This window comes from Marmota flaviventris, chromosome 4, assembly GCF_047511675.1.
Source record: "Marmota flaviventris isolate mMarFla1 chromosome 4, mMarFla1.hap1, whole genome shotgun sequence".
NCBI classification, from domain to species: Eukaryota; Metazoa; Chordata; class Mammalia; order Rodentia; family Sciuridae; genus Marmota; species Marmota flaviventris.
In genome coordinates, this window is record NC_092501.1 from 33,442,015 (window position 1) to 33,456,675 (window position 14,661).

At 33.4% G+C, this 14,661-nt stretch overlaps 1 protein-coding gene across 1 annotated transcript in view; it reads left to right on the forward strand.

The window, feature by feature from the left end:
- Positions 1 to 374: 374 nt before the first annotated feature.
- The window catches only part of LOC114096450 (protein FRA10AC1), a 33,005-nt gene continuing 18,718 nt past the window's right edge, over positions 375 to 14,661 (forward strand). Inside the window, exons 1-9 of the mRNA XM_027939962.2 lie at positions 375 to 550; positions 647 to 751; positions 2,750 to 2,826; positions 4,246 to 4,341; positions 4,472 to 4,517; positions 7,112 to 7,188; positions 8,042 to 8,125; positions 8,897 to 8,981; positions 13,267 to 13,312. Coding sequence (XP_027795763.2) covers positions 2,750 to 2,826; positions 4,246 to 4,341; positions 4,472 to 4,517; positions 7,112 to 7,188; positions 8,042 to 8,125; positions 8,897 to 8,981; positions 13,267 to 13,312 — 511 coding nt within the window. The 5' untranslated portion in view covers positions 375 to 550; positions 647 to 751. The remainder of the gene's footprint in view (positions 551 to 646; positions 752 to 2,749; positions 2,827 to 4,245; positions 4,342 to 4,471; positions 4,518 to 7,111; positions 7,189 to 8,041; positions 8,126 to 8,896; positions 8,982 to 13,266; positions 13,313 to 14,661) is intronic.

The window sequence follows — 14,661 nt, forward strand, 5'->3', positions numbered from 1 at the left end:
GGCTGAGATCGGGGCGAGGATGCTCCGAGGAGGCGTTACTAAGGTTACTAGAGAGAGGACGGCAGATGATAAGCAGGCATGGTTTTTTTTCTAAAACGAGATATATTTGCAAATGACGGGCGTGGGCTGAGCTGCAGGCAGTGCTACACGGTACTACATGTTGGATTCCCTAGAGGGGAAAAGAAGGAGGCTCAGGAAAAAATTAGGAGCTGCGACGTTGCGAAAGCAGCTTCTGCTTCCCCTTCCGGGCCTTTTCTCCTTACGCTGTTGTTTCCCGGAGCTGCTCTGGCTGTAGCACGAGGTCGGCGCACCCGGAGCCGGTGCCTTTTAGGTGTGACACATGTCTGAGTCGGAGCGGAAGTGGCTTCTCGTCGGGATCCGTAGGGAGGTGGGGAGCTAGCGGCGGCAGCGACGGTGGCGGTGGTGGCAAAGCTCTGTTCAGAGCGTACCGTGTCGGTCCTGCAGCGGTTGCTCAGTACCGGGCGGTAGCAGCAACTGCCACGACTCACGGGGAGAGCTTGGAAGAGCAGCGAGGAACGCCAGGAAAGGGGTGTGTCTGGAGGGACGTGATATATTTGGTGTCGAGAGAAGGACCTGAAACTTGTTCCTCGTAATAGTTGATTGCTTTTTTCTCTTTTGATAACAGATTCTGGAGACATTCGACGTCTCCGTTCTCTGTCTTCTCGGCCCTTCTCAGTTTATTCGTAAACTGATGTGAGTGAGAGCTTTTTAGTGCAACCTCTGAGTTAAGGTGCGTATGGGGCGGATGAAGCCGTCAGAGGAAAAAGAAATGGGAGAGTGGGAGCCAGGTAGGAGGTGGTATGAGGGATGAGGGAACAAGATGATGATATTCAAGTTAACGTTTACAAGGTTTATGGTACTAGACACTGTTCTGAAACCCTTTAGATGTGGTAATTCATTTAGTTTTTTGAGGTTGGTACTCTCAATTAGTCTTATTTTACAAATGGTGAAACGGAGGCTTATTATTTATACCTCATAGCAACCTAGAAGTTAAGGAACATGTCCAGAGAAAGGCAAATGAAAAATGTAGAGCGAGTCTTTGAATTATGGCAGGCCGGTTTTAGAACACATTTCCTGGCTCCACACTGTGGTTTTTTTGCCATCAAGATATGAAGAAAGTGAGGATATAGGACTAGGAGTAAAAGGGTGGTATAGCTTGAACAGATATAGTAAGATGGCAGGAACTAGAAGTTGATGTAAAGGGTATGCAATCCAGGTGTGAAGGCAGGGTAGGGTTGAAACTGTGGTCTTCTAACCACCATTTCCAATCTTGTCTGGGGTCTCCTACTCTATAGAATTCTGCAGGGTAGGGAAGAGAAGTATACACTTGCACACCTAAGTTTGAAAATAGAATTACAGAAAGATCATTGACTTATAGAATTTAATGATTATTTGACGTAGATACCTTATTTGATAGATGAAGCCCAAAGAGATGAAATGAATTATTTACAATAGTTAAACTTAGAAACATCTTCTGTTGTAGATCCAATGTAATGAAGTTCAGGGAGTTGTTTCCTCTTTTTTTCTGCTGTACTTGCTGTCATGAATATTAAAGTTTCAAAAAATTGGAGTCTTCTGACCTAGACTGGTTACTTTAAGCCATGAGTTGAATACTTATGATATCAAGTAGTCAAATAATCCATCCATCCACCATTAATGTGAGTCCCAAACATGATGCTGGAAGCAGAAGCTTCTTCCAGTGCGATTGTCTTCTTCCATGAGAGCTGAGGTCTTTCAGCATTTCTAAGAATGTCAATTTAAAAATGAACGGAAACAAAACTAAGCTAAAGGGTAAGGTAGTTCAACTTGAAGAATCTTAAAATGGAAATCTCCACGTATGTTGAAAAAAAATTTTTTTTCATCAACTGATAGTGTACCATTCACAAATACAGTAATTCTAACCTTATTCCAGTGATACAATTTGGAATACTTGAAATTGTGAGCTTGAAAATCAAGTAAATCAGCTTAACCATATATTTGTGTTGTAAAATTAATTTATTTAACTTTGTCTTTGATTTTTTTTTCATCCTTGAAATGGAGAATAGTTTCTAATAGTTGCAGAATCACAGTCATTTTTATAAAGTGTCTGGGACAAAGGCAGTCTTACATTATTTTAGAAGAGCATTCTGATAAATGAATTGTTGGGCAGTTTTATCATTGTGTGAACATGGTAGTATACTAGCATACCTAGGCTTTAATGATATAACCTATTGTTTCTAGGCTACAAATTTATATAGTATTTAATATTATAAGCTGTTATATTTTGCTGGTATTTATGTACCTAAACATGTAAACACAGAAAAAGTACAGTAAAAATACTTGATAAGAGGAATTTTTCAACCCTTATAATCTTATGAGACTGTTGTCATATGTGGTCTGCTGTAGGGTGCATGATTGTACACAGTAACCGTCATGAGTTAAATAAAAGTGACTCAGTCCCCTTGCAGTTTCTGGGCCTGGTTTTTAATGGAAAGGCCAAAGAGTAACTTCCCTTGTTCTCCTAATGTCAATTAAAGGTGAAAAATATTGATGCATTTTTCTGAAGGGTAAGTTTGTTATTTCAAAGTGAATCCAAATTTTACATGGCTGAAGAGCCCATGAACAGTGGGCATACCATGATCTTTTAAAACTATTGTAGTTAAGATCTCTGATTTTTTTTTAAACTGTCCCGTTTCCTGAACAATTAGAAACTTAGGTTCTAAGTAACTGACTTTATATTCTTCTGCAGATGCATGGGCATGGAGGCTATGACTCTGATTTTAGTGATGATGAACATGGCGGAGAATCTAGTAAGAAGAAAAAAAGGTAATTTTTTATTGATCAGTATTTTACATCCTTTCTATGTTACTATGAGGTATAAATAATATTAGGTTTGGGATCATGCTTACATGTGAAGCCAACTGCTTAGTGAATGAATTTTTATTTATTAAGCTACAATAAATTGATTCAAAATTGGAGAACAGTTTGGGGAAAAATAAAAAGTCTGTACTGTAAGGGGGTTATTGAAATGGAAGGGGGGGAAAATGAAAGGTTTCAGATTTCTCTATTGCATGTAGTTTTCAACTGTTAAAGACTATACTTGCAAATGTCATAGCACAGAGGGGTTGGTTGGTTCTTTCTTGCTAGTACTTGCCATCAAAATGAAGATAGTGTGCAGAAAAGTATTATAATTATGGGAGGGTTCTTTTGTTTACATGAATGAGCGTGTCAATGCAAGAAGCTCATGGCAGGTTTTATTGAATTGAAAGAACTAGTAGCACATAGGCATGGGCATCATTTAGGGGCATTGTTATCAACTTTCAGTGTTTAGAAACTCAGTTTTATCCATTAACTCAGGAGTGGCTGACTAACTCGTACTAACTGAACCTATAGAAATCAGTTTATTATTCTATGAGAGCAGTATATTAGGTAAAACTGGTACTGAACATTTTTATAAGATACTCAATCTTCATGTTTAACCAACAAATAGTAATAATTATAATAAATTACATTTTATGATGCTTTATATTTTCTAGATTTTCTTTTTAAAATATTACTTCATAAGAATAGAATTTGAGCAAATCTAGTTGGATACTGTGCTCTAGGGTTATATTTATCTACATAACTAGGTCTGATCATCTGTGGTCTATAGCCTCTATAATCACCTCTCTTTTTCCATATTATGTATTACCAAAAACTTCCTTATCACTGCTTTACAGAGAAATTAAGAAACTTAACTATAATAAGATTAAGGTGGTAGCTAGGTACCGTGGTGCACACCTGTAATCCCAGCAGCTCAGGAGGCTGAGGCAGGAGAATTGCAAGTTCAAAGCCAGCCTCAGCAATTTAGCAAGGCCCTAAGCAACTCAGCAAGACCCTGTCTTTAAATAAAATATAAAAAAGTGTTGGGGATGTGGCTCAGTGACTAAGTGCCCCTGGATTCAATCCCTGGTACAAAAAAAAAAAAAAAAAAAAGATTAAGGTTAAGGAGATGTAAAATGTCTCATTAAACATCAGTGTGTCTTTTTTAAGTTGACTTGACTTCTGGGGGCAGGACTGTGGCTTGTTGGTGAAGTGCTTGCCTAGCATGTATAAGGCCATGGGTTTGATATCCAGCACCACATGCACACACACAAAAAAACAACTTGAATTCTTTAAAGCATGTTTAATTATGAAAATATAAAAATATTAGGAAATACTCTAAGAAAAATTAGCTCTTAATAATTTTTTTTATTAATACACCAGGGCAACCGAAGATGATTTACTGCTCAAAAAGCCATTTCAGAAAGAAAAACATGGAAAGGTGGCTCATAAGCAAGTTGCAGCAGAATTGCTGGATAGGTATGGTATTTCAAAGTAAATTACATTCTTTGTTCTAAGATGTTTTATAAACTTGGACTAAGGGCTTGGATTATATTAGTTAGGATATTTAGACATTTGAATTTGCTTAAAATAAAAATTTCTTTAACAGGGAAGAAGCAAGAAACAGAAGGTTTCATCTCATAGCTATGGATGCTGTATCCTTTTTAAATTTCTAGATTTTTATAACTAGTAGAATATTTTAAAATTTGCTTTGTTATTTTTGTTTCATAAAATTTTGTGAAGTTAAATAGGCCTTTTTATGTTTAGGGTTAAGTGTTTATTGATGTAGAATTTTGCCACTTATACTTTTGGGTATAATTCTCTTTTCCTAACACAGGAAATACTTAGAGACAAAAACAGTGAAATGTATTACTGTCATTCTGTATATAGGCTTATAAATCCATGAACCTGCAGATATTTTTTCCAACTTGATTTTGTCAAATTTTTAAATTCCCTTTTCTACACTTTCTTATCTTTAGTCTCATTTTAATTTATTCTCTTCCTACCTGGTTCTTGGCTATCTAAGTTCTCTGCAGAACTTGTATTTAAAATTAGATCGTTTGTAGACTGTCCCCAGGCCTGCTGTAGCTATAATTCTCAAATGTGACTGGAGGCTATTGATAAGCTGTTAACTTGCTTCCTTTTGTAGTATGTTTCAACTTAATTTTTAAAATAAGACTGTGGCTCCTTACAGTACCTGGCTATCCATATTACTGCAGGGAATATTGGAGAATGAAAGGGAGACCAAGCAAGATCTGAAGTATTTCTGCGTATTTATTGTTAAGGTCAGGATTGGAAGAACAAGGCAATATAATATCACTTTAATACACCCCTTACCTATAGTCATCCTTTTCACTTTGTTATCATTCTGATTCTTTTTTAAGTTATAGAAATTCCATTTGACCCTTATTTATTTATTCCTTTTACCTCCTAGCCTAATAGCTTGGTGTTCCTGTGAATCTGGCTACTTGTTCCATTAGCATTTGAACATCTGGTCTGTCTTCTCTAACCACCATCAAGGTGTTGGGGCACTTAGCATATGAAAGTGAAAGTGTAGGCATTCCTTTTCTGGAAGAGGTTGAAGGGGGACCATAGATTTTTCTGTTTTTTTTTTTTTGTTGTTGTTGTTATTGTTGGAGTAGTTATTATCCAAAAATTTATCGGTCTCACTAGGCTGACTCTCAGTTGTTTGGTTAGAGAAGACAGCTTTTGTTGAGGCTATTTAGTCTTTGTCTAATGGTTGTTTCTAGGGTGCCAGTTTTACTTCCAAATCTGGGATATGTGAGACTGAATGAAAACCCAGGAAACATACAACCTGAGGTCCCTACTTGATGTACCTTCTTCTCTCCAACTTTCAGAGTCTTACTATATTTGTTTTATAATATTCCAGATTTTTAGTTGTTGTTAGTGTGAGGAATATGAAAAAATATATCTCTGTCTGTTTCATCTTCCCCAAAGCAAAAGTCCTACCCACCACCTGTTTTTGGACATAAAAAAATTGTATTGGAACATAGCCTTGCTTATTCATTTATATGTTGTCCATGATTGCCTTTCTGCTAGAAATGCAGAGCTGAGTATTTACAACAGAGACCAAATGACTTACAGTGCCTGCAATATTTTCCATCTAGCTTTTTACAGAAAAAGTTTGGTGATTCCAGCTCTAATGATATTTAAGTGTCTTAACATAGTTACAGAAGCAGTTAGGATAGTTCAAGAGCTAGAACTGTGATTTCCAGATATCTATCTGGCTTGCTCTCATTCCCTTTCTCTCTGTCTTTCTCTCTTTCTTAGAAACATCAGCTGCTTTGTTATCAGTTTTGGAAGTTTCATTCTGATTGTTTTTTATTAAAACACATTGTGATTGGTGCTGGGACTGTAGCTCAGTGGTTGAGCGCTTGCCTATCATGCATGAGGCAATGGGTTCGACCCTCAGCATCACATAAATATAAACAAATAAAATAAAGGCATTCTGTCCATCTACAACTACAAGAAATATTAAAAAAAACACATTGTGATCAATTAAATTACTATATATCTTTAATATAATAGGATGTAGTCACAGACAATATTACAGAAGGCAAAGCCAACTCTGCTGATTCTAGAGGGAGTGCTGCTGAGCTTTTTTAAAACAAAAAGTAATGCTCATTTTATCTCCATATACTATACTGAAAATACACATGGTTGCATGGATTCTTTAAATATTAAGAGAAAGTATAAAAAATAATATCTGATTTCTTATATTTAATTTTTAAAAAGCTTTAGATTAGCACTTAGTATTATAGAAGTTAAGTCTTCTACTTAAAGGTTTTATCATTACTAACATAACTGAAGTATATTTTTTAATGAAAGATAAATTCTGCTTCTTACCTTTAACTTTAGAAGGCATAAATTATTCATTTTTATATTATGATTATTAGAGTGATTGGTGGTATTGGGTTGCTGGCAGTCCTGCAGTAGGAAGCTCTCTTTCTCCCCGATGGTGATGTGTTTTATCACAGAGTAATATGTATTTGAAAAATATTCCAAACATTACATTATACGTAATATATGCTTGGAAAAGTATCCAATAGAAAGTAAAAGCTCTTCTAATTTAGTCGTCACTTTCATTATGTACCCTCCTGAGTTCTTTGAATGTGTGAGCGAGCATATATCGTACATACTTGCATACTTTTGGAGGATAAATAGACTTAGTAATATGACACAGAATGATTCCTATGTGAATAAAATCCTTAACATTTTTAAATTTCAGTATCAAAGGCATACAAAGTTTGTAAATGACTATATTTTATACTATGGTGGCAAAAGGGAAGACTTCAGGCGTTTAGGGTAAGTATCATAGAATGGGAGGGGAAGTATGGATGACTTCAAATACCCACAGCTATTGTGTCTTCTGATTTTATCATTCTTTCCCTGCTTTCTGTTCCAGTTTCCTTGACATAAGGTGGAGAGGCCATCCACACCTTCTAGCTAAGGGCTCCTCATGAATCCTATTTCCTTGGCAGTAGGCCTCGTACCACCTGGCCATAACAGTATATATGAGAAATAATCATGTGTCTTATTGGCAAAGATTTTTGAAACTATTAAATTTTAGACCTTAGTGTTTAGAATTGCTTTTTAAAGGAAGGGTAAACAAGAAAGCTCACTACAGAATTTCCCATCTGTCAGAGCCTCTTTGCCTTCCATGGGTTTTTTTCCATCAGTGACTTAATTTTTCTGAGTTAGTACTATTTCATCTATTCCAAATTTGAAAGATCCTATCCTTACTAACTCATCCTAGGAACTGGTAACGACATGAGGTAACTTTTTAAACAATTTGATCTCAATAGAGTGGTATTACTGATTAGTTAGATTCCAAAACTTATTTTCATTCACCTTTTCTTATTTTAGTGCTTATTCCATCTCATGCTAACTTTAGTAACTTAGCACCCTTTGTGTATTTGAAACTTCAGTAGAATGGATGGATTCTTTTGTCCATTTAACTTATTCTATAGCAGTACTCTTCATAGGTACCTTTTAAAAATATTGAAATAGTTTTTATAAATATACATATACATACACACATAAAACTATTTTTATGTATACATTTATTCACATTTTCAAAAATTTTGCAACACTATTTAACCTCCTCAATTTGACTAATTTTGTTTGCGTAGTAAATTGAAACTGTTTTATTTTGCAGGGAAAATGATAAGACAGACTTGGATGTTATACGAGAAAACCATAGATTCCTATGGAATGAAGAGGATGAAATGGAGATGACTTGGTAATTTTAGCCATCAGAGTCATGGTGCATCAAATGTTTTAGTCCTGTCTTTCTTGTTTTGTGTTTTCTTAGCTGTCACTTATCCAAGGCTTTCAGCCTCTTCATAGGATCGTTCTGAATCAAAGACATAAAGCCATGTTTAGCATTCTTGAATCTGAGTTGGTTCCTTTGGTGGTTGTGGCAGTTTTAACTGACTTCTTCTTGTTTGACTTAGTCTTAAAAAAATAACTTTTTATGATATTATGTGTTGTCTTGCGATTTGCTGTTATGTTCTTCTTTTAAAATTTTTTAAATGATTTGGGAAAAAATAATACCTGAAAATGTTTTTTAAAATCCAAACATTACAGGGTAAAAAATGAAGAGTAGCTGGGTGCCATGGCACACATCTGTAATCCCAGTGGCTCAGGAGGCTGAGGCAGGTGGTGAGGTGCTAAACAACTCAGTGAGACCCTGTCTTTAAATAAAATACAAAATAGGGCTGGGAATGTGGTTCAGTGGTTGAGTGCCCCTGGATTCACTCTCCAATACCAATAAAAGGAAGAGTAATTCACCTTATCATTTCCAATTGTCAGTTTATCAATTTTCACTCCCCAAGAAAGCCACTTCAGTAATTTATATCCAGATATTCTGTGTACATGGAAGTAATAGACCTCTTTTAAAACATTACTATTTTATATCTATGTGTTATTTTTTTTGACATTGCTTCCAAGTAGCAAACTATGGTTAGATTTCTAAATGTAAAATACTCATTTTTTTTTTTAATGTATCCAGGGAGAAGAGACTTGCAAAGAAATATTACGATAAACTATTCAAGGAATACTGCATAGGAGATCTCAGTAGATACAAAGAAAATAAGGTATGTCCTCTAAATACAGAAGGAAGTTCTTATTCAAATATGGTCTTAATTTTTATTATACTATCATGACCCACATTATTCTTTTAAAGATGCTATTTCTAGTCTAGGTTGTCTTGCACCTATGGAGTATCATTTTGACCATGAGATTTTTACAAAGGGCCTGTGGAATTTATAAAGGACAAGAGTGCTTTTTCTTTTTGAGCTGAGGCATGAAAAGCCTAAAATTAAACACAAGTGGCTCTTGGATCCTGTTTCATCTTGACTCTGGTCTAGACCCCTTAGTGATTATGATGGATGGTTTAATACTGTGGAATGATTCTTGTTTCATAGATTTATGTTTCAAAATGACAGATATTTTTTAATTGATTACCATTTATAAAGTGCCAGATGCACATCTTTTATTATATAAATATGCCTATTCTAGTAAAATTAACTTTTCCATCTATGCTTATTAGTAGTGGCAGATTTCCATACACACTTTACATCTTACTTTAGTAAATATTAAAGTTATATTTATTTCTAAATCAACTTTAAATTTATATCTAAGAAGGTGACCCAGGAACAGATGATCTTAGTTGGAAATGCTGCATAAATATATGTTATGAATAATGTATGTTTATATTATATTAAGGAAGACAACCTATTTTAAAAGCTGTATTAAATTTATGTATCATAGAGATTTCTTTTTCATTTAAATAGTTTGACCTTATTAGAATTAGGATTAGTTTAACAATATTTTCAGTGTGCCTTTAATATATGTTGCTTCTCAATTTCTTATAGACAATAATAATATTCATTTTGTATAACCCTGTTTACAAACCATGTGCTTTGTGTATCCCAGAGTCTTCTCAGTTTTTTATGAATTAGTTATGGTTCTCATTGATATCTCTCATCTTTGTGCCAGCCAATTTCCACAACTCGTCCAAAGAGCACAACAATTGGAATTACCTGAGTTTATAGATTACAAATCAAGTATGAAATACTGTCTTTCTAGGAGCATGTAACAAAGCAGCTTTTTCAACCCTAGCTCATTTATGGATTTTTCTTCATATTTATTGAAATTGGACTGAAAAGTTGAAGTCTAGTTGAGGAGGAAAGTTTATGTAAATAAAAATCAATTGTTTGTATTCTCCATTAAAAAGTGTTATTACTAGAAATCATAGTTGAAGGAGAATAACCTTGAAACAAATTGTGCTTTCATATTAGAATATAATGAGTAATTGGATATGAGGTTAAGTGCTAGTAAGGAATCAGATTGGATTTGCAAACTTTGAGTGTGGATACTGAGAGAAATAGGGAATTTGGATAGTGATGTTTTTTGGGAAGATAATGACTTTGTATTTTGGCAAACCATGTTTGAGGTATTGGAGAAAGTTGGAATAAGGCCTTGGACAATGATTTTTCACTTTTAATTAACTCCTAATTCTGTGTATAATATAAAAATATATATTTATACACACACACATACTGCACATTTTTACATTACTTAGTGCATTTTTTAGTGAGTTTCCATCTTTGCTCCATATTTCCATTCCTTTTTTGGAAGAACCATTCATCATTGAGAATGTATTTGTATTTTTGTATCAGGATTAGATTTAACTGCAAGGAATAAAACACATTCTCAAAAAAACACACGACTTAAATAAGCTGAGCTTATTTTTTTTTGTAGTAAAACTCCAAGTAGATGTTTATGGAACTTGATGTCATAAAGTCACAATCTTCTCTTTCTTTTTGCTTGCATGTGTGACCTCTTTGTGAGAGTATAGAATAAGAGGAGGAGGTTTGGCACCAAATCTTGAGTAACTCTAGTTTTCATCCAACCTATCAACAAGAAATTTATATTAGGAAAGGATATAAGAAATATACATTTGCTGGCTAGTAGGATATAATGTAGTTGTTTCATTACATTTCTTATTCCTCCCATAAGTTTATAACTTTCTTGGTGACAGACACTATTTTAATAATCACTTTTTATCCTGAAAAGTAGTTATTTAGTGTTTGTTAAGTATGTTAGTTTATGAAAGAAAAAAATTTGGAAACTATTGCTAGTGCGCATTTGTCAGTGCTTCAATAGACATTCCAAAATATGTTGAATATGCTTAGGCTAAAAGATAAAACAAACACATTTGAATTTTTTTTTCCCCCTAGGCTTTGAGGATTCTATTTTTTAGGGGTTTTAATCAGAATATTTTGAAATATCTTGAGGATTTATTTGCATTTAAGATAGAAAATTGCCAAATTCAAGTAATAGATGATTTAAAAAAAAATGTTTTAAACTGAAAGCCAACCAAGCATTGAATCCTTTATCTGGATTCTCTTTTAATACAACACTTCAATTAATTAAGATTGTTTCCATTTCCATTTATATACAAAAAGACAAAATAATTTAGTAACTTTTCCAAGGTTATAGATCTAGTTAATGAATGGCAAGCTTCTTGAGTTGGTTATAGGTCTTCATGATACTGGAGCTGAGTGGGGTTTTTTGTTATCTTTTTTAAAATAGACTTTATTTTTTAGATCAGTTTTTAGAGGGACAGCAAAATTGGCTGGAAAGTTAAAAAGTTCCCATAAGCCTCCACCCTCCCCTGCACATAGTCTCCCCTACCATTAACATCTGCCACCAGAATGGTCCATTTGTTAGAACCATTGAACCTGCATTGATTCATCATTATCACATAAAGGTTCACTCTTGGTAGTATGCATTCTTTGGCTTTTGATAAATGTATAATGGTATGTGTCCACCATTATAGTATCAGAGTACTGTTTCACTGCCCTAAAAGTCCTCTGTGCTCTGCTTCTTCGTCTGTCACTATTCCCTAACTCCTAGCAGTCACTGATGTTTTTACTGCCTCCATAGTTTTGTCTTTTTTCACCACAACATCATATAGAATCTTTTCAGATTGTCTTCTTGTACTTAGTGATATGCACTTATGCATATTATTACAATACATAACTATATAACTGTATCTTCTCGTGGCTTAATACCTCCTTTCTTTTTAGCACTGAATAATATTACATTGTTTGGATGTATCACAGTTTTATCTATCAGTTCACATAACGAAGGACATTGTAGTTGCTTCCAAGTTTGAGCCATTATGAGTAAAGTTGCTGTAAACATCTATGTTCAGATTTTTGTTTGGACATATTTTTCAACTCTTTTGGGCAAATACCAAGGAGTGTTGATTGCTGGATATTGAGCTGTTAACCATATGTTAAGCCAAACAGAAAACTAAATTTGTTAGTAAAACTGGTAAATTAGTGGATAAATGTGAAATATCTTAAAAAATAGAACAGATGGATCAACAGCCAAATAACAAATAAAATTAAGTTTAGAAATATGGATGAAAATTAACCTTTCCATTTTAGAGTTCCAGATAGGATCCTCTGTTCTGTTTCTGAGTCAAGCTTTGCCAGTGATAGAAACCTGAATAGTGTTGGATCTTTTGTCAGAGATTTCTTAGATTAGATTGCTGAGATCAGAGGTCTTTTTTTTTTTTCACTACTGAACCCTATGTTCTCATGTATCTGAGTAATAGTTGCTTGTATCCATTGAGATCTAGAGGACATGATAGTTATAACTGATAATGTTGACCATTATTACAGGGGTTGGCAAATTTTTTGGTAAAGGGCTAGATAATATCTATTTTTTACTTTGCTGGCTATATGCTCTCTGTCACAACTACTAAACCCCACTGTGAAGGTTGAGATACATAAATGAAAGAATGTGGTTGTATTCACTGTATTTATAAAAATAGGAAACAGACTGTTGTGCCATGGTTTGCTAACCTCCTTCCACTACCTATTACTATTGCAAATGCTTCATATGTATAATCTCATTTAAACTTACCCAAAAGAAGTAGTTACTTATATGTCTACTTTACATCTGAGGAAACTGAGGCAAAAAAGAAATTAAATAACTTGCCCAATCCTATATCTGACTCCAAAGGCTTTACTTTTTTATGCTATACTACACAGGCTCCTTGCTGTACTACAGCCTTTTTTGTTTATTTCTTGTTAGTATCAGAAAACAGGATATATTATTTATTAGCTTAGGTATCTTGGCCTGGTACCTATAATTGCAGGGTATTTTAAAAGTAAAGAATCTTAACAAATGTTCAAATGTATTTTCAAGTATCTGTAGTCCTATGAGAAGAGAACATGCTCTCATGATGAAAATTAGGTTTATTTTAAGTTGGTAAATGGTTGGCTCCATATTTACATTTATATAAAATTTAAATTTAATGTTTAAATTTACTTTAGCATAAATGTAAATTTTTCTTAACAGTTTGGATTTAGGTGGCGAGTAGAAAAAGAAGTAATTTCAGGAAAAGGTAATTCTTTTTTTTTAAATTTTACTTTTTTAATAGGATACAGCTTATTTTGTTGTGATATTGAATTGAAGTCATTGGGTAAGATTCTTCCTACCATATGCAATAAATTATTATCTACTTAAATAAAATTAAAGATGAATTTGTGAAACATTATTAACAAAGGTCAGAAAATATGTTTTCATGATTTTTGACTTTAGAACATTCAAAGGAAGATAGATAGAAAATATTTAAAGATTTAATACAAGGAACAAGTGAATTATTTATTTCCTTTACATTTTTTGGAATAATAAATTGGTTCTATTATATTCTAGCCAAATCCACATTTTGAAAATAAAAATTACATTTCACTTTATACCCGTATAGGCTAATTTTTATCTGGGAGAGTATTTGAAATGGCCCAAATATTTACCCTCATAGCAAAAAGCCAAACATCTGGTTGGCACTCAGTAAATGCTTTTTCTATGCACTATATTCAATGAATTTTTGTCCCGAAAATTGTGTTTTTTGTATAATGTTTTATGTCTCAGACATCTTTCCCCCAAAATCCTAATCTGTTTCTTTTACTGAATAACCAGTTTCATACCTGACATAAAATATATTCAATTTATGGAAGATGTCTGATAGTATAAATATTTAATGACTTAAAAATGTAACTTTTATTCTTAGTTTAAAAGAGATTCTAAATTAAGTTTAAAATTATTTCCTAAATGCTACTATATAGTTTTTAGAAATACTATCACATAAAATGCAATTATTCTACAAAGAGCTAATTTTATAGCATAAGACTGTGTACAAATATACATTTACTGATTTCCAACCAAATGTTTGATCTTTTGCTAATAAACTAAATATTTGATTGCCACTTTCAAGGAGATGGAAAAAGAATAAATTTAAAGTTACTTCTAGCTTTCTTAGGGTTTCAGTTTAGTTTGTGTCTTTACTTAAAATAATGATCCTGAAGTGTCTATCAGAATTTTAAAATTTTATACTTTTATTGAATGGGATTTTTAGGCAAATTTACAGTGCTACCTTTTAAAAAATGGATGGACATTTTCTAAATTCATATAACTGATTAAGGAATTAGTTGAGAAGAAGAGAGCAACTGTGATTTAAGTTATAATTTGTGGTTGCCATTTTAGCAGCCATTACAAACCATGTAAATTCAGTTAAGTATTTATTTGGAATGAGTTAAAAGGCTAATTTAGAAATTGGCATTTTGGATGATAATGTTCTAAATTTATTTTTATAAAAATAATTTGCTTATTTCAGATTTGCTGCTGTTGGTGCAAATTACTATTTTTTTTTTGTTTGTACAAATTAAAGTTTGATTTTTATCTTTTTCTGCCAAA